The following is a 19,912-nucleotide window of genomic DNA, read 5'->3' as shown; positions in this document are numbered from 1 at the left end:
AATATGTATATTGATAAAGTTGGGTTAATCTTTTTAGGTACGTATTATATATAAATAAGTTGTATATACATATTGTATATAAGTACAAACATTTGTATAGTCCATATAAAACGTATTTATCATTAATAACGTAACCCATATTTTAAAACTTCTGACATTTTTTATTCAACTAATTATATCCACTTTCTGTGAAAGATCTATTGTAAACATTTATAGATTGAATAACAATTATAATCAATGTTTAACTAAAATATTTGTTTCTTTCAGTATCTACAATTTGTGTTCACGGTAAAGCTTACTTAACATTCTCTACTCAGGCGCGGGAACATTCGAAGGTAGATAATGATGATATCGTTATTTGAACGAATTGGTTGGATATCATTAGACAATTTATGAACTCCTAACCTATTACTACCCCACAATTTCGTTACTCTACCGTTCCATCTCTTTGTCTTTTAAAAAGAGAGATAAAGTGGCATAACATGAAAGTATGTAATGATTCATAACCGGGAAAATGATCGCGACTGGCCAATAACGTTTTTTCTCGTTTGACGATAAGAATATTTGTAAGTAAATGAATCTCTTTTAATTATTACATATTTCCAAATTTTCGATATTAAAACGATGTTGATCTAAAATGTTCGATTAAAAAGAATCAACGGATAAGCGTTATCAAAAAATAAAATTATCTTTTGACGGTTTCCAATAAACTGCGATCCGCTTTGTCTGATAACATATCGCGTTTCGTGTGCACGCGGCATGAATTTATAACTTGATCATTGTTAACGCATAGCACCGCAAGAGTGCGCATTATTCAGTGAAAAAAAATGGTGGTTATTTGGGTGTAGTCGGGCGATTGTCTGCAACACAAATGTGAGTACCGGCTGACTAAAGAATTACGAGTGCTGTTTGTCAGTGCGTCGCGAAGCTAATATGACTGTGTCCATATCGGAGGTAATGAAACTGTCGATAACCGAACGAATATATTGTATGTAGGCACGAAACCGCGACACTATGTAGGTATTGTTGTTCACGCATCTCCGCATGACAAATCTTGCAGTCTTCTCGATGCATTTTATCAGTAAAAAATTTGGGATCGACTTATGACGTTCTTAGAGGATGAAGAGATTTGTATCTATCCATACGTCTGAAATCCCCTTGCCGTGGGACAATGTGTAAAATATGCACTAACGCGATATTTTTGGGATAGATGTCACATTATCTTGGTATCTGACTATATGCGCGCGTACGAATGTGTACATTTATTTGATTTACGGTATATGTGTGTGGTACTTCCTCTTCACCCCGTAATACACAGTCGTTCTTGTGTACAGCATGCAGTGCAACGGTGTGTCCGTGAGATACGTATATCACAGTATATACGTAAGACCTGCTACTTGCTATATACTGTCAACATTTTTCAAGTGACTGTTCCATGATGCTTGACAACATACTGCGTTATTGACGAAGTAAATTTTTTTCCCGTTCATTTTCTTCGTTTAGACATGTAGTACCGCGTTCGTTTCGTTATAGTTCGTGAAATATAAGTTTCACCTTGTTGATAAATAACGAAATATTTGTATCTAACGTTAGATATATATCTAAAGCACTAATTCCGAGATCGGTTGCCCACACATTTATTGGCAGTAGATGTGATCAACATTTATGCTATTGATGTTGCTAAATTTATACAATCCATACAGCATATAAACGTTTGCAAAACAGGAATTACATAGTGCTACAAGAAAGACCATACACACGCAATTCTGCCCTCTGTAAAATAGATTAATTCAAGGTTTATTGATAGAATTCTATTTCGATCACAATGTTCTTGTGTCCCTGATTTTGTTTTTTTATTCATAGAAAATGAGTTAGTGATTCAGTTTAATTTTTAATATTGTTACCATGCAAATCGTAAATTATTCATATATTTACCATATGGTATGTCATATATGTATATGTATATACGTATACTACACATAAGTGTTGGCACATATTTAATGCAAACTTTCAAAAAAAATTGTTGATGTTATTGAAAATGAAAAAATATATATCCAATGTGAAAAATTAGAATGAAATAATTCTATATAATTAATAATATTTTTTTATCCTTCATGTGGAAAAAACATAGTTTTTAACGAATTTTTAAATATCAATAAACCTTTGATGCATTATTTAACTAGCAATAATTAAATTTGTAGTTCCCAAATTTACTGAATTCATAGTTTTTTTTTTTTTCCCTGTATAAGTCAAAACTTCTTAAATACACTTATAGCAATATTTTTTTAATTGATTTAAACATTTATATATTTTAATTTTTAACATAGATCCTTGAAAGATTTGATATTTTAGAATGAATAAGAATGAAAGAATGTGAACTTAAATATGATATCTATTAAGTACCTTATAAACATATTAAGTATGCAAGGTAACTAAACTTTTGTACGGTATATTTTGGGATTTCTAAAAAAATCATTTATGTACATGGTTTCATTCCATTATTTTGTGCATTAACGGTACATTTATTAACATTTTCTTATTAATATTTTTGCGATTGTTATATGAATGATTTTTTTGATTTCAGAATTATTCAACTTGTTGTTTGGTATTAAATATTTATTGAGAATTTGAGATAACAGAATATATACAGTAAACAAAGAAGAAATCTGTGATGAACATAAGAATCATAAACTCTGTACGCTATAAATACGTTCAGAATTTTATAGTCGGAGAAACAATCTTAGTTAAAGATACAAGCTATTTCCCTAAAACATAATATGACAGTAAAAATTTGCATTAAGTTTCTATATACGAAATAATTTAAAAGGAAAGCTACAGAGTAAAGTACACAAATTTTATAAAGTGAGCTCATTTGTAAGTTGGTTATGTGCAATGCCGAGATGCTGCAATGAAAGCAAGGCAGTGAGTTCGGTGAGCAACAGTCAGAAACACAATACAGAGGATATTTTGTTAACGCAAACACGTGCTTTTTCAATCGGAAATCAGTTGGAGTTAGACGACGATCCGCCAATTGTTGAGAAATCGCACAGAAGAGTGCGGTGTGATTTAAGTCCAGTTCCAACAAACACGAGTACTAATTTGAATATAAAACTTTTAAGCATTAAGGTAAATTTATTTATTATTTAAGCGTATTAGTATACAAATGAACATATGAACCAGACATTATTTCTCTATTGATATATCGATTTCTTGTGACATTAATGTATTTGTTATAGGGAGATAGAAACACTCGTCAAGATCATCAGGTGAGCACTGGATCTGGTGGGTACAGAGAACGAGAGAAAGAAGCTAAAAAGAGAGCAGCTATAGGCAATACAGTGCGCGGGCTTTTCTCATCTGGCCACAGCAGGCAGGACAGGTATAATGATGTCTGTATCAAAATCATGCTTCTTACATTGTCATGTTTTACCTTCTGTCATTTAATTTCTTTGCTGTGATTCATTTTTTGCTTTTTATTTAAGTGTGATATATTTTATATGATCGATATACATACAGAATGTCTCAAGAATAAGTGATGCAGTCAAAAAGCAGATAATTCTACGTTCAAAAGTAAATTGGCAATATATAATAATGGTTTTTAAATTTCATTCTACATTTTCGATCTAATTTTATATTGAGAATCACTTGCTTCATAGTTGTACCACTCATTGTAGAACACTGTGTATATTTCATTAGTTTGAAAAGCATTTTGCTGTCTGTTCCTTGATATAATGTATTTCTTTCAGAAATTCCATTCTCTGGAAAATGATTTTCTTAATTTTAGGTTTTCAACTTATCGAATTATTATAATTTTTACATGTTACTCATAGAGTACAATAATATTTCAAATAATGAAACTACACACACACAGAAACTTCTATGCATCTCATCTGTACTTTATATGTACATACTAAATGTATCGTGATCATTAAAACGTCAATTAATATCCTTCAAAACTATAGATGTTAAGATCGATTCATGTGTATTTCACAAATGGAATTTATGTTGAAAATTTGTACATAAGGCCAAAAACTAGTATAGTAATGAAAATAGCTTTCATTTTGTAAAGTTGGAAAGTTTCACTCAAAAACTAAAAATGTAAATTCAAATATATTTTCAGAATTACTGAGCCTCAGCTTGAAGTATGAAATTTTTTAGATATTCAAAGGTTAGTGGTTATATGATTCAGATTATTGTTATGCTGCAGTATAAGATTATTCGATTAGCACTTATCACCCTTGAAACATAAAAAAAAAATGATAATATTCCATTAATAGTGTTATTATATCATTTGCATTATGTTTGGCTTTTAACTTTTAAAAATTGCATTATATTCATAGATATTATACATTGTGTTTCTAATTTAGTTTCTCATTTGTATAAATAATATCCAAATGTTTTACATATCTCATCTTCTTGTGAGATTCAGCAGTAATTCAAGACATCATTCATGACATTTTGGCATTATGTAATGTAACATAATTTCAATTCCAACATGTACATTCAGTACTGATGAGACTAAAAACTTGATTAGCATCTCAATTTATATTTACCACCATTCATATATGCGCGTACGCGTGTAACATTTTCCTATTATTGATTTATATGCATAAGATTTTACTATTGCTTTAAGGTATTAAATACAGTTTTAATTTGCTTTTTCGGTAGTTGTATTGTCTTGGAAAGATAAAACATAAGTTTATTCCATAAAATAACTGAAAGCTTGTCTTTTAAAAGTTTATCTATATCACAAACATGTAGGTCGATTACTACTGTATTAGTGCACTTCCAAACATTATGGAAGGATCGTGTAATGTAACTTAGTTAATATCTTTCTCAATGAAACGGAATAACGTTTAGGACATTTTATTACATTTTAAGAAGTAAAAAATAAAGTTTTTTCAACGATGTATAACATAAAAGTTACGTAGCATTTTCAATGATGTTTTAGGTATGAGACAAATAGGCAACGTTCTTCAGGCGGAAGTGGCCTGTCAAGTTTATGTCCAAAGCTGGTGGCCAGTGGAGGCAGTAGTAGCCAGGGTGGGATTAGTTTGGCAGTGGGACACTTAGCCTCTCAGGAAGGTGGAGGCCCATGTTCAGTTGTTACCACTCAAAGAATTCATAACCACACACATAACCATAAACGCCAAAGAAAATTGTCTATTGTTTCACAAGCTGGTACTAGTACTCATAATTCTGGGGACCGAAAAGTTCGTACATTTTTCACATTAACCGCACAGATGAGCATTCTTGTAAATAGATAATAAATATGAATGTTTTACTTAGACATCAAATATAAGTCGTTCCTCTACAACAATCTGCAAAAAGCAAATACGAACGCAGAGGACTGATCATAGCGCGGATTTATTATCTATAACAACGAACGGAGTTGCGAGTAATTCACCTTCTTCTAAAAAGAAAGTTCTGTCTGCATTGCGTATTTCTGAAAAATCATCGTCTCGGAATCTCAATTCACCATCTTTGGAGAATGAAAATGAACGCAGTTTTAGCGATGCAGAGGAAGCTATTACAGCAACAGAAAATGTGTTCAGTATACCAGGTACTGTATACTTGTATAAATTCTTATAGCTCTTATATAAATTTGTAAATATTGTGATTGATATTAAAAATCTTATTTCATAATACAGGATCCAGTTCTACACCTTCAACACCAATTAATCGAGTGAGGTCGAAAAAATCGGATGAAGATGAAACGAGCGTGGAATGTAGTATCAGTGAAGAAGGTGCTAAATCGTCACAGAATGTATCAGTTAAAAAAGTATCATTAGATTCTAGCGAGCAAAAAGGTACGGAATGTTCTGAATCTTCTAAAATTTCTAATATTACGAGAAAAATATCGGCAAATAGTATTGACGAAGAAACACCTACACAAAACAAACAAAAAGTACTCTCTACATCTTCCATAAGTACGAAATGTACCAACAGCGAGAATAAACCTACAAGATCTAAAAATAAGTATGTTACAGAAAAGATAATTGAGCAGCAAAATAATAAAAATTTGAAAGAGACACCAAGCATGGAAAAAAATATAAATACGACTGTAACGTCCACAGAAACGTCCACAAGTTCAGCGTCTAATAATAAAAATAATGATAAAACAAAACGAAAAACGTCTACCGATTCTTTAAAGGCTACTAATGTTACGGAAAAAGAAGATTTAACTAAGGATTCCGAAGAAGACGTGACCGGGGATAAGAAAGATACAGAGCAACATGAGGAACTAGTGAAAAGTTCAAGGTTTGTAACATCGAAAGTGTCAGAAGAGATAGTGGAGACCGAGGGTAAGGATATGGAGGCACAAAGAGAAGAAGACGAAGGAGAAGTGACGATATATGACGAAGATGACAATGGCACCAGTATTAGCGATATTGTTGCCACACAAGCGCTTCATGAATCTCTGAGTAAGTTAGGAAAAGTACCACCTTTAGATACAGAAATGGAGGACGTTAAAGACACGGATACGCAGGATGAAACGAAAATTGCGAAAGATTCTCAAAAAGAAGTGGTCGCGCACGAAGAAACAGCGGAGGGCTTTATTGGCCCTTTACTCGATGAAAACTTTAAAGCGGATGAAAAATTAACGCAGAAAACAATGGCGATGGAAGAAGTTCAAAGTCTGTTGCTAAAAGTGAAAATTCAGAACGTTGAAGATGACGATGACGAAGAGAAAGCTATAGGTATATCACCGGATGGGAGATTTTTGAAATTCGAGGAGGAAATCGGTAGAGGTAGCTTTAAGACTGTATACAGAGGTCTGGATACTCAGACTGGCGTGGCTGTCGCTTGGTGTGAATTACAGGTAAGAAGATCAAAATCATGTATTTTTCTATAGTGTCGTTATAGTTGTGATATTTATTTTAAAGTATTCTCTTTTAGGAGAAAAAATTAAATAGAACAGAAAGACTGAGGTTTCGAGAGGAGGCGGAAATGTTGAAAGGGCTGCAACATCCAAATATTGTTAGGTTTTATGACTATTGGGAAGTCACGCTAACACGTAGGAAATACATTGTACTAGTCACTGAACTTATGACTTCAGGTACATTAAAAACGTAAGTTATTTTAAAATATCTTTAAACAGATTGAATTTTTATTATTATTATTTTAATTTATTATATAATTTTACACAGGTACCTACGACGTTTTAAAAAGATTAATCCGAAAGTAGTGAAGTCCTGGTGTCGACAAATTTTAAAAGGCCTTAGCTTTTTACACTCTAGATCACCGCCGATTATTCACCGTGATCTGAAGTGCGACAATATTTTTATTACTGGTACTACAGGGAGTGTAAAAATTGGCGATTTAGGGCTTGCAACGCTTAAAAACCGAAGTTTTGCAAAGAGCGTTATTGGTACACCCGAATTCATGGCGCCTGAAATGTACGAAGAACATTACGATGAATCTGTCGATGTTTATGCATTTGGAATGTGTATGCTTGAAATGGCTACTAGTGAATATCCGTACTCTGAATGCACTGGACCAGCGCAAATATATAAACGAGTTGTATCGGTAAATAATATTCGTTTTAATTAATATCAGTTAAGCTTTGTACTCTTAACTTAATATTAGTTCTCACTTAGTTCTACAGGTTACGTGTTATTAATTAATATTTGCATTATACAGGGCGTAAAACCACAGAGCTATGACAAAGTGGAAAATCCAGAAGTGCGTGAAATCATAGAAATGTGTATTCGGTTAAAGAAAGAAGAACGCCCGTTGGTCAAAGATCTTTTGAATCACGAATTTTTCGCGGACGATGTTGGATTAAAATTAGAAATGGTTTCGCGAGATTCGGCGGTTGCGGATGCAGAACTATCTCGTGTCGAATTTCGACTACGAGTATTAGATCCCAAGAAACGTACTAATAAACATAAAGAGAACGAGGCAATACAATTTGATTTCGACATTCAAGCCGACAATGCGGAAGAGGTAGCCTCGGAAATGGCTAAATCTAGCTTAATACTCGAAGAAGACGTTAAGGCTGTAGCAAAGATGTTAAAATCGCAAATCACTACTCTGTTACGAGAAAGGGAGGAACGTAAAGCCAAAGAAGAAAAGGAACGTCTAGATAGAGAAGCGGACACCACTAACACGGCTAATGAAAATCTATTGCAGCAACAATTGCTACTCCAACAAATGCAATTACAACAACAGTTACAGTCGCAACAACAGATGCAATCAAATATGGGCATTCAAATGCAGGGCCAAGTACAAATGCAGTTACAACAAAACCAAATACCGCTTCAGTCGCAGCAACAAATGCAACCTGCCGCGCAACAATCCCAGCAACATAATTTGCAACCTCAACAAGTTCAATTAGTTCAACAGCAACCATTGATACAGCAGCAAACGTCGGTCGTGCAGCCCCAGCAAGCGCAGCAGATGCAACAAGTGCCACAAGTTTCGCAACAGCAAGTTCAGTATCAACAGCAACAGTATCAGCAGCAATTGCAGCAGCAGTACCAACAACAACAGCAGCAACAATACCCTCAGCATGTTTCGCAAAATTTAACAGCTGCCTCTTCTCAATGTTCTACGCCTCAGACCGTGCAAACACAACCACAATTCCCTCAAGTACCGCAACAGATACAACAACAACAGCATTTGCACCAACAACAACAATATATACAGTTGAATCAGATGAATATGCCTCAACAGTTGAGCCATCAAATGCAGTCGCAGATGCAATCTCAGATACAAATTTTATCGCAGCAACAGCATGTGCATCAACAAATTCAACAACCTCAACAAGTGCAGTATCCTCAACCGCAGGTACAGCACGTCCAACAAGTACACCAACATGCAGTGGGTTCTCAGCCCGTTCAAAACCAACAATTCTATCAGCAAAGTACCTCAGGAACTTCTGGATATAATGCACAGCCTATGTACCAACAAAATATACCTCAACAAATATATCATTCGTACACAAGCTCCAATCCTACTGGACACGTCGAAATTTTATCATCCAACCAACCTGCGGCTCAAATTTATCCTCATGCGACTATTCCTGGAAGCTCGGCGCCTCCAACTTCGCAACCTTACATACAGCAACAAACAGGACAAGTTCAAACGTCTGTACCATCCAGCATAAATATTCAAAGTTCATCGTCGGCAGCTCTTATACAAAGTGCAACATCTTCTACTATTCCAAACATGCAAAATACATCTACGATTCTTCCAAGCAGCGGGCATCAATCACAGTCCCAACAAAATGTCTTAGTTCAGATGCAGTATCCGCAGAATTCCAATGTTCCCGCTTCTGTTCCTATATCATCCGGAATGAGTGTCCCAGCGCATTCAACGACAACGTCACAGCACCAGCAACATTTCGTTTCAACAACCGATCAGTGTTCTACCACAGATAGAGCATCATTGCCTAAGCAGGATACAATGGATTCCATACAGTCATTGCCAGCAGATTTACCTTCTAACATTCAAGATTCAACGAATACATCTAATTTAGCTAATACAAACGTTACGTCTCAAACCTCAGTACCAGGCGAAGGGTAAATTACGAAATTTTACTTATTCGAAAAATAACCCCCATTTAAAAATTTCATACGATGTTTTACTTTGCATAGAGTGACTCAAGAAAATTCCGAGAACGTTGCCTCTGAAAGATGTAAGATAAAAAGATCGACTACGAAGCGCAAAAAGCCTGGTATTAAATTGACAGTTTTGTCTGTAAGCAGTGGCGAAGGGCAATCTGTAACCGTTGAATGCCAGCTAGATACGAGCAAACAAAAAACTGTGACGTTTAAATTCGATAGAGATGATATGGTACCTACCGACATTGCCAACAATTTGGTAAGCAAGTGATATTACTTTAAATATTACTATTGCAGCGTTAATAACAGAAATTTATATTACTTTGTTTATTTTTATTTGCAGGTCGCCGAAAATTTATTACCTCAGTCTCAGTGTGAAACATTCGTAGAACTAATAGAGGATATTGTTAAACAATTGCGTTTGGATCCTACACGGACATTACCTTTAGTGGCGCATGGTCCACCGGATCAATCGGCTGGTGGTAGCCCAGTTACAAGCCGTCGACCCAGAGATCGTGACCACAGTCTTGATACAGCTAAGGTAACGGTTTCCCTTTCATCCGTCATTTCATTTTCGGAATATTAATTAACTATTACAAACGAAATTGATCGGTTTCCATTGAAAATCAAAGCAAATAAATTCTGAAATGTTTTCGAAAATGAGTATTGTTAATAGTGTTATTAATTGCTATTCAAGGATCCGATACACAAAAGTCCATAATACCGTATCCTAGGACTGTTTCGCTTTTAGAAAAACTATCTTAAAGTGATGTAATTGTCGTCATAGCTTTGAAGTTCGTTTTTCCATAATGGAATTATACATTTTATACATTTCGTGTCAGAATAGCTTAGTGGTCTTGTGCTCGATATGTGTATCACATGACCTCGCAAAAAAAACAAGGGCGCGCATATAATTGGTGTGTATCGTTTTGGACGCAGCAGGTGAGACATGGCTCGCTAACTCGTCAAAGCAGCCACCGATCGTCGTACAAAGTCCATCGTAGACACCGTTCGGTGAGTTCATCGTCCCCGCCGTACCCCCCATTCCCGTTTCCTATATTTCGTCGTACAGTCGTGGACGTTTGTGCATCCTTTTTAATTCACGATACATTGTGTTCGGACGTTTGTGTATCTTTTTAAGGCACAGCAATTTCATATGACGACATTTCCTGTGTTTTATACGTTCATCACGTAGGCGATTCGTAATACAATGTTTGGAGTATTTAAACAAGGTGTTCCATGCTTTTATTTTGTATCGCTGTTAATCCTCACGTTTAATTTTTACTCAGAAAGCGTTTCAGGAAGATTGTATTCCTTCAAAGAAAGTATGATCCCCGTTAGAGATATCGATTCACATAAGCCACTGTATTTCAGACAATATTGTGTATGCGAGATCCAACATTAATAGAGACAAACGATTTTAGATTTCTCAAATAGACAGGAAATAGCATTTATTCGAACGATTTCGCTAAATGTATTGTCACTTAAAAGTAGATGATCATCATTAGATACTCGTAATTGTGTTTCCCTTTGAACATGCCATTTATTGTGATTCTATTTAAGCATACTTTGTAATGGACTATTTAGTTTATGACGTAGCCTTGTTTTTGTTCATGTGCATTACAATTACTTTGTGAGAAAGTTTAACAGTTTCGTCTGAACAATTACGCATTATATGTTTCCAGAGAGACGAAACCTCCAATACCTCTACACCGACAAAATTGTTGCAGATCGACCAAATTATTTCTCACATTACGAACGCCTCCTCGGAGAAGCAACAAAATGTGCAAACGCCTGATAGCCAGGTGGGGCATGAAAATACATCGGCCGAAGCATCCAGACGATCATCTACCTCGACGCAAAATACAGACACATTAACGCCGACCAATTTACCGAGCGATCCGACCGATACACAAGAAACTGTAATCGCTATGACAAACGCAGACACGGGTTTGGATGGGTATCATATGCCTAAAGATGATATTACTAAATCCTATCAGTGCTCGACATCGTACACTCAAAGTCAAATACAGGATCTAACGAACCAAGCGAATGAAGTATCAAAAGAATCTATAGTTCAGGATATGACGGAACACCAAGAAAAAGAAGCAAATAAAGAAATGCAATCTGACGCTACAGCTACGGAAGTGGCTGCATTAACTGCGCCACCACCAATGCGAAAGATCTCTCGTTTTTTAGTCAGTCCTGTAGTCGAACAAAAGGTTCTTACAAACGAAGAGGAAGGATCTACCACTGTCGTAGAAGGTACAGACAAATCTAATCTTCCGACGATGCAATCGACCGTATTACAACCTAGCGTGGCTGATGATGGACAAGTAAAGCACGATGATTCGGAAGCAAATGTTTTAGAAACGCAAGTCGTAAATGTTCCTGAAAAGTCTAATAGCGAAGCGGTTATACAGAACATTCAGTATGTTACGGAACAAGGAGATAATGTCCAAGCAATGCAATCAGGGCAACAAACAATTGGTATTCAAAGCACCGTGCAAGGACAACCGATGCAACAAATGCAGCAAAATATCAGTGCTATGCAGTCTAGTCCACACAATGTAATTATACAATCGTCTCAGCCAATACAACCTGTTCCTCAAAACATCGTGGTTGCGCCGCAAAAAGATCTACAAGCTCAAGTTCCCTCGAATGGAGTCAACTTGCAAGGGCAATATCAGAATCAGCCTATGCAACCTAACATTCTATTACAACAGCAACAGCAACAACAACAAATGACTGCGCAACACAATTTAACGCAAATGCATATTCAATCTGAACATCAGCATCAAGGACAAATGCAAGCTCAGCGACCATTGCAACAATTCCACTCTCAACAAATGCCGCAACAACATCAACAATATGTAATGCTTTCCGGGCCAATACAACAATTACAGCCAACCGCAATTGTAGACGAAAGAAATCGTAGAATTTCAAATATCTCTACAACGTCAAATATGTCCACAGATTCACAGATGTCGGAAATAGTTAATCTTACTGATGATAAAAAACAGTTGATGGTTGCGCCTAACGCATCTATGCATCACGTTCAAAATGTTCAACTTATTCCGCAACAAGAGGGATCAAATATTGCACCTATTTCGCAGACTGTTTTAGAACCAGTTCAGCAGCTCCAAGCAGCTCCTCAAAATCTAGTGAATGTTTCAATGAATACATCCGTTCCTGTTTCAGTTCCTACCCACCAAGTTGTCGCTACAGAAATTGCCCCGAAAGTTACAGTAAAAACGAAGGAAGTATCGTCAACACTTCCAGACTTGGCGCAGAATTTAGCAAACATACTGTCAAATCCAAAATCGAAGTCCACAACGCCTCATTGCTTGACTAGTCACGAGCAAAGTTCGACTGCCAACGTTGCAGCAGCTACAGTAATTGAATATAAACCTGCTCTTCAATCTGAACAGTATTTTCAACCTATTCAACCCGAAGCAAGTCAAATGCAAATGTCTTCGCAATTGCAACACAATTATCAAACAAATACAGTGCAGCAAGGAATTTCACAAACGTTCCAAATTTCTCAGCAACCTCATCAAGCTCAACAAATACCTTTGCAACAAACAATGCAATTAAACGCAAATCAACAAATGGATCCTCAGTTACAAATATCGCAACAAACTTTTCAAGGAGTATCGGTACAAACGCTCCCGTTGCAAGGGAAATGGATTGCTACCGCGAATCAAAATATTTTACAGCAGACTGTACCAATAAGACATACTCAACAAACTCTTCCGTCGTTGCAGCAAATTGCCCCTACACAACAGCAAATTATACAAGATATACAGCACTCAGAAAGCTTTCCTACACCCGATCAGTCTCAGTTACACATAAAACTTCCAGATCAACAACTTTTAGGAAAAACATCAGAAGCTGAAAATCAAGATACAACTAATTTTACTGGGTATGTACATTATAGTTACGGCATTGGATTGTTTGGTATTGTTACCTAATTCTGTATTTTATATAATTATTTCTTTTGTTTGAACATTAGACGCGTTAGTACTGAATATCATCTGCAATCGGAGACAGAAAATTCCAGCCATGACGTAACTCCTGAACATACAATTGTTGAATCTGTCGACTCGGCGTTGTTTATGCAAAACCAGATATTACAACAACAGCAGCAGCAACAACAACAGCAGCAGCAGCAACCGCAACAACAACAGCAACAGCAACAGCAGCAGCAACAGCAGCAACAGCAACAGCAACAGCAACAGCAACATCGGAAGCTCAGCCAACAGAATTCTTTAGATAAAGTCTCGGACGTAACTATCGGAACAAGTGGTCCAGGTGGAACAGGTCCACAGACAATAGCGGACCTCCACCAAAAACTTGTACAGCTAACAAATCAGCCGTCCGAAGCACACAATGTAGGCACGCCGCCTATAAGTTATCCAGCCACCCCTCATAATCACCAAATAATGGGAGGATATGATGCGTACATGCATTCTTTACAGCAGAAGCTTGTTAACATTGGTATGCCAATCTCAACTACACATGGCATAGTAAGTATAAGTTGTATTTTTTTAAATACATGCCAAATTAATCATGAATTACTAATACGAATAATTGATCGTAGGGTCCTTTATCACCTCAGACAACAATCCAATCTTCAACTGCTCTAACCGATTCAAATGTTACAACAAATGTTGAAAATTCCGTCTTAAATCAAGAAGCCTCCATTCATCAACTTGCACTGTCTCAAACCGTAAGTTTTGTATTAATATTTTTCAAAGAAGGAAGGGGGGGGGGTGTAACCATTAGAGGATGAAGGTGATCTCATAATCCAAAGTCTCAAAATTCTAATTTAAACCTCTTATCTGTCACTAATAAAAAATTGCTTTCTCTCAAACATCTTTATTATGTTAAATAATAACATATACCTCAGTTTTATATTACAGAAAGTTGTCTTGTGTATTTAGCATGTAGATTGCTCCCTTGATAGTCCAACGCCAGGAGGGGGTCCTGCAGGATCAGAAACCATGAGTCCTAGTAAAGAGAATATCAAAGTACGAGCGCAGAGGCCTGGATCTCGTCTCCAGGAACTGGAACAGGAGTTGGCAAAAATTCATCACAGAGGCTCGATTCTCTCGACGTCGTCACCGCAACCTTTGACGCCACCCGTTTCTGCTGCTACCTGTATTCAAATGCAGCCGTCTCTGCAATCTACTCAAAATTTATTGACCACCGTTCCACCTGCGACAGCTGTGCTTGTTGCTAACGTTACTCCCAGTGTCGTTACATGCCGCTCTGACACAAACACACCAGTGTTAGCAGAATCCCAAGAAAATGTTCTCGAGGTAAGTATTAATTGCATATGATAAGCGTTTTCTGAAAAATGAAATAACTATGCAATTTTAATAGAAGGTTAGTACAACTCAACCTGTTAGAAAAATATCAAGATTCATGGTTTCGAAGGTCGCAGGTCCTCCGAGTAATGCTGCTGCATCAACCCAACAACAACAACATACCGAGGATCCAAAGATTTATCACGCGGAGGACACGCAGGGTAAGCATTCAGTATCAACTTTCAGAGAATTGAATGTATAAGTTTTAAATAATTTCTTAATTATAGGTACACCGGTACAAGTAATTCATAGTCGTGAAGGTTCTATTCCACCCGCGCAAACTAATCAACCTATTAGTGTTCCTACTCTAGATGTAAATATCTTTGTTGAAAATGTATTCAATATCAAACATGTTGATAATATTTTAATCAAAACATTGTTGTATCACTTCCAGCAAACCGAAAAGGATGAACGATTTTGGACATTGACACCAAGCGAAGAATATCAACTGCTTATAAAAAAGTAAGTTTATTTCTTTAATGATCCAGTGACAATGGTTTTATAGGCATAACCACGCATAGTTTATTAAACGTTTCGATCCAGTTATGAAAACGTATGCACTAATTTCTTACTAGTTGCTAAAAAAAGAAATTAAAACAGAGCATTGATTGATGTATCATTATTTAGGCAAACTATGGAGTTGGAGACATTGCAAAGAAGACACAGGGAAGAATTGGAACGCTTCCAGCAACATCAGTTACAATTATTGATTCAGCAGCAACAACAAGCAAGTGCACTTCATCAGCATCACCATCAACATCACCCGGTGCTTTATCACACCGTTGCGACTAGTTTGGCAGGTGAGTAATTATTTTTAATTTCCGTACGTTAATAAATTATACATTATTTCGTATTACATGTTAGATTTGTATCGTCCGTTATAATGATATGGTTTTTTATTTAATACAGGACAAACTAGACTTCCAGGTACAGAAGACTATTTAGTATTTAATACAACACCTCAAACTCCATTGCAAAAAGCTTCAAGTAATTATCCAGACACCGATGAAACATTGCGATTAGCTATGCAGAAATTAAAGCAGACTCCTTTGCAACTACAACCGCAGCAGGCAACGGCTGGAATACCACACGCTTACGTTATTCCAATTCCAGTAGTGCCTTCTGAAACTATGCAAAATATGCCCTCGCAACAATCCAGTAGTTATACAAATGAATTAGAGTCATTTGATTCGTCACATAATTCAGCAATTATAAATTCAGCTCAATATCAGTTCACACCTATATTACCGGATGGAACGAATATTACCGTGTCCTCCACTGGATCGTTAGTCACGCCTATTCCAATATCGAGTACGACGGGAAGCGGGAGTTACATTCAATATCACGAGAACCAAACATTACCAAACTTTCAAACATTTAGTTGTACACCACACGGCGGTTTCTTTTTACCGGCTGGCTATCGACTAATATACGCTCCTCCTGGAGCGACTCAGTCACAACCAGCTACGCCAGCTACACCGCATGTCGGAAATTCTCATGACGGTACACCGCCAGCAGAGCCGTTACATGCGAATACTGATAATTCAACTGTTCCTCCTTCCCATACCGATCAATAACGTAACTTTCAGCAAGCTATGTTCTACATTTTTTCAATTTAATCGTTCTCGTAATACATTCTTAATTTAACTTGTTGCCCTTATCCACTAGTATGAGATGATGCATTATCATTACGATTGTTATTCTAATATAGTTTTGCTAATACGTATTGCTACCCTCGTCCTCGTGGGTGTGTATGCAGAGGAGGCGCGAATGAAAGTATTTAGGATGTATATTCGATATTGTAACATCCACGCGTAATCGCTAAAATATTTTCGCCGAGACGCGCGAGCATGATATTAATATTTGATATGTGCCTCGCAGCAAAAGTAAAGCTCGATTCATATGCGAAGAATATTTTGAACGAATTAAGTTTTTGGACGAAAAAAAAAAAAGGAAAAAGAAAAGGAAGAATGAAAGGTTGAAATTGAGGATAGAGGCCTTTACGTGTACTGTGCTTATACATATAGCGAATATCCTTGTTTAGTGAAAATGCTTATTGAAAGACTTTTTCTGCTCTGAATTCTTTAATACCTAGCACAGTTTACATTAGTACAGGCCTCAGCTAGTCTTACGATCGAAATGGCATACAGCCATTCTGCTCGATGTATATGTATAACTGTTAATGTATACTGGATGCTTTGAAGAGAGAATGTTCATGTGTGCATGTATGTGATTGCAGGAGTCAGACGGAGAAGAAATATGATTAATATAGTCACTGTTATGCTTTAATGTATTTCTAGCAATTTTACCTACTTCTATTAAAAAAGTCATGTGTTACTAGTTAGCAGTCCCATGTATCTTATCTAATATTATATCGACTACTACCTTTTTTAGACTCCATTATCAATATTTTTATTATCGCATATTTAATTTATCAAAGTTCGAGGTTATTTCACTAAAATTGGCATTTCATTTATAATATGTTGGAAAATATGTTCTACATAATTCATTCCTTTAAATCATATAGGAATTTTATTATTTAACAAGTTCCATTTCCAATAATTAAATCATATCTAAAAATTGAATGGTAATCCCAGGTATTGAGAGTCTAATGAAAAAAAAAAGCTCAATAGAAACATGGCATAGGTATTAAATAAATTCATACACGTTTTAACGATATCGAAACATAAAATGATTTAATGTTTGGATTACATCCTAGGAAATATATTTTCAAGTTTCATCTGTGCTATCACATATTGCATTTTGCAATATAGTTAAGAATAGCTTGTTTGTATAACTACAAATATTATTACTACTGTTTATTGATTATAATGTTATCTTTATTTCGTTCAATTAATTGCAGTCCGCGCCGCTTTTAATGTTGCGAGTTATTACTGCGTCTGGCATGAATTTATTATTGTCAGTATTACAGTTACAAACACTATTTTCAAACTGAATACGAATTTTTTCTTACGAGCTCCAATAAAAATTTATATGGATCATAATTATGTACAGACGAAGTTCATAAATTTTCAGAAGTTCTTATACACGTTACTTGTATGTTTTAGGCACTAAAATTTCATTGTTTTTAAATTTTCTCGGTAAACAGCATAAATATAATCACCAACCCTAATATCCAGTTGATCCACCTGGTAATAAATTCATGTGACTGTTGAACGAAACACTATAATAGATAATTGTATGTATTTCTTGTGGAAATACATTGCAATTACTCTTATATAGTTACTTTTAAATAAATTTATTAAATAATACTCAAAGAGAATGTGTAACTTGTAATACTTAATTGTATATACATTCATTTACTGTTAGGTGGATTGGCTTTTAATGAAGATGCAGTTTCTATATTCGATCATTAATAAAAGCTGACTATTTAATTTTTTTTACGTAAACTACGTTTAGTGTAATAATTTACGGTGATATAGTTTGGTAAAGCTTGTTGTTATTTTTTTTTTTTCTTCTTTTTTTGTTTTTTCTTTTTTCTACAAACTATTCATTGAATGCGATGAAACATGAACAGACAATAGAATGAAAATTATTTCAACATTGCAATGAACTATTTCCTTCTAAACATATTTTGTACAATATGAGTTTAACTGTATCTAGTATTATAACAATGGTATGATTGGAGTAACTTTTTTTTTGTAAAACATTTTGATTGTTTTACCAAAGAATACCAAACAGCACTGTTACATACGGAAAAAACAATTCAATATGAATTCATCATAATTCTCTTCTACCAATATGGCATCTAACTTGATGGAATTGAACTTAGTGCATTCAAACTTAGGTATTACAATATATTTTTCAGAAAATCTGACAAAAAAAACACACACACAAGTAAAAGATATTTTGCTATATTTTAAAATTCACACGCATCTTAGTACATATTGCTGGATCAGAATTTTATGAACTAATTTATTCAAATTATTTATTTCACAGATTCACGTAATTAATTGCAATATATATATATAATCAAATGTAGACAATTTGTTGATTTATATATATTGTATGTATCGTATAAGTATACTATTTTAAGCTTATAAATATGTTGCATGATATTTTAAAAATGCAAACTTGAAAATCAGATTTTTCTCACATTATGAGACTATAAGTTATTGAGAACTACTTTTAAATCATATCAAACCTTTTTTCTTTTTTTGTACTCGAATGTAAAAAAAAAAGGAAAATCTTGTCTCAAAGAAACAAAATTACTAAATTTGTCTAGAGATTGTACTCCCGAAAAATTACTTTGAGCAAAGATTAAAATTCAACGATTAAACGAATTGTATGTAATTATTATGAAATATTTTGACTTGAATTCTTAAAATTTCTTGTATTAGTATTTAGTTATCCTGCTTATAATAAAAATGAAAAATATGAAAATTGTTTAGATAAAAATAATCGAGAGCTTTCCTGTACTAACTAGTACATAAGTTCATAGATGCTTTAAGACTTGTGTAAGCTGTGTTGCGTGAGATTCTATGAGAAGTTTTATAAAGACTGATTAGATAAAAGATGCATCAACATTCAACAAATTACAAATTGATGTAAAATTAATTTAAAAAATCCTTTACTTATGTAAAAAGGAATTATAATTAACAGAGGCATACATGAATTTCGTTGACACAAACTTTTTCATAATTTTAGTCATTTAATGCAAAGAAACTTGGAATGATTTATGTAATTGTGCTCAGAATAATATTATCTTCCATTCCTTACTGAAGAAATAACTGCATTAAAATATAGCTTATGATGTTAATTAATGCATTGTATATTTGTGAAAATTTATGAATATATTACGTAGACAACAATATAAAACTTTTTAATTGGTATAGTGAGTACTATATCTTCAATTAATAGATTTTATGTTACAACAATTATTTTTAAACATTCAGAAATATAGAGACATCCAAATCCTATTGTGTAAGTTCAATTAAATATATTAAACGA

At 34.8% G+C, this 19,912-nt stretch overlaps 1 protein-coding gene across 12 annotated transcripts; it reads left to right on the top strand.

Moving 5' to 3' along the window:
• The first annotated feature begins 824 nt into the window (after positions 1-824).
• LOC122405037 (mucin-17-like) lies at positions 825-18,833 on the top strand. Of its 12 annotated transcripts, XM_043409504.1 has the most exons (22): positions 830-954; positions 2,585-3,126; positions 3,237-3,379; positions 4,952-5,213; positions 5,290-5,563; positions 5,652-5,810; positions 5,991-6,823; positions 6,901-7,073; positions 7,152-7,530; positions 7,645-9,527; positions 9,603-9,828; positions 9,913-10,110; positions 10,509-10,583; positions 11,255-13,494; positions 13,585-14,098; positions 14,173-14,301; positions 14,516-14,893; positions 14,958-15,102; positions 15,169-15,254; positions 15,336-15,403; positions 15,569-15,741; positions 15,851-18,833. In XM_043409504.1, exons 2-22 carry the CDS (start codon positions 2,893-2,895, stop codon positions 16,516-16,518), a joined length of 9,240 nt encoding a protein of 3,079 aa, XP_043265439.1. In that variant the 5' UTR covers positions 830-954; positions 2,585-2,892; the 3' UTR covers positions 16,519-18,833. The 12 variants fall into 12 exon arrangements, with proteins under 12 accessions (XP_043265430.1, XP_043265439.1, XP_043265433.1 ...); XM_043409495.1 differs by having other exon boundaries at positions 825-873; positions 5,652-6,823; XM_043409498.1 differs by having other exon boundaries at positions 5,652-6,823; positions 10,512-10,583.
• The last annotated feature ends 1,079 nt before the right edge of the window (positions 18,834-19,912 follow it).

This window comes from Colletes gigas, unplaced genomic scaffold (assembly GCF_013123115.1).
Source record: "Colletes gigas isolate AHSC1104 unplaced genomic scaffold, ASM1312311v1 Colletes_gigas_Sc00004, whole genome shotgun sequence".
Taxonomy (NCBI): domain Eukaryota; kingdom Metazoa; phylum Arthropoda; class Insecta; order Hymenoptera; family Colletidae; genus Colletes; species Colletes gigas.
This window is presented reverse-complemented; position numbering and strand designations above follow the sequence as displayed.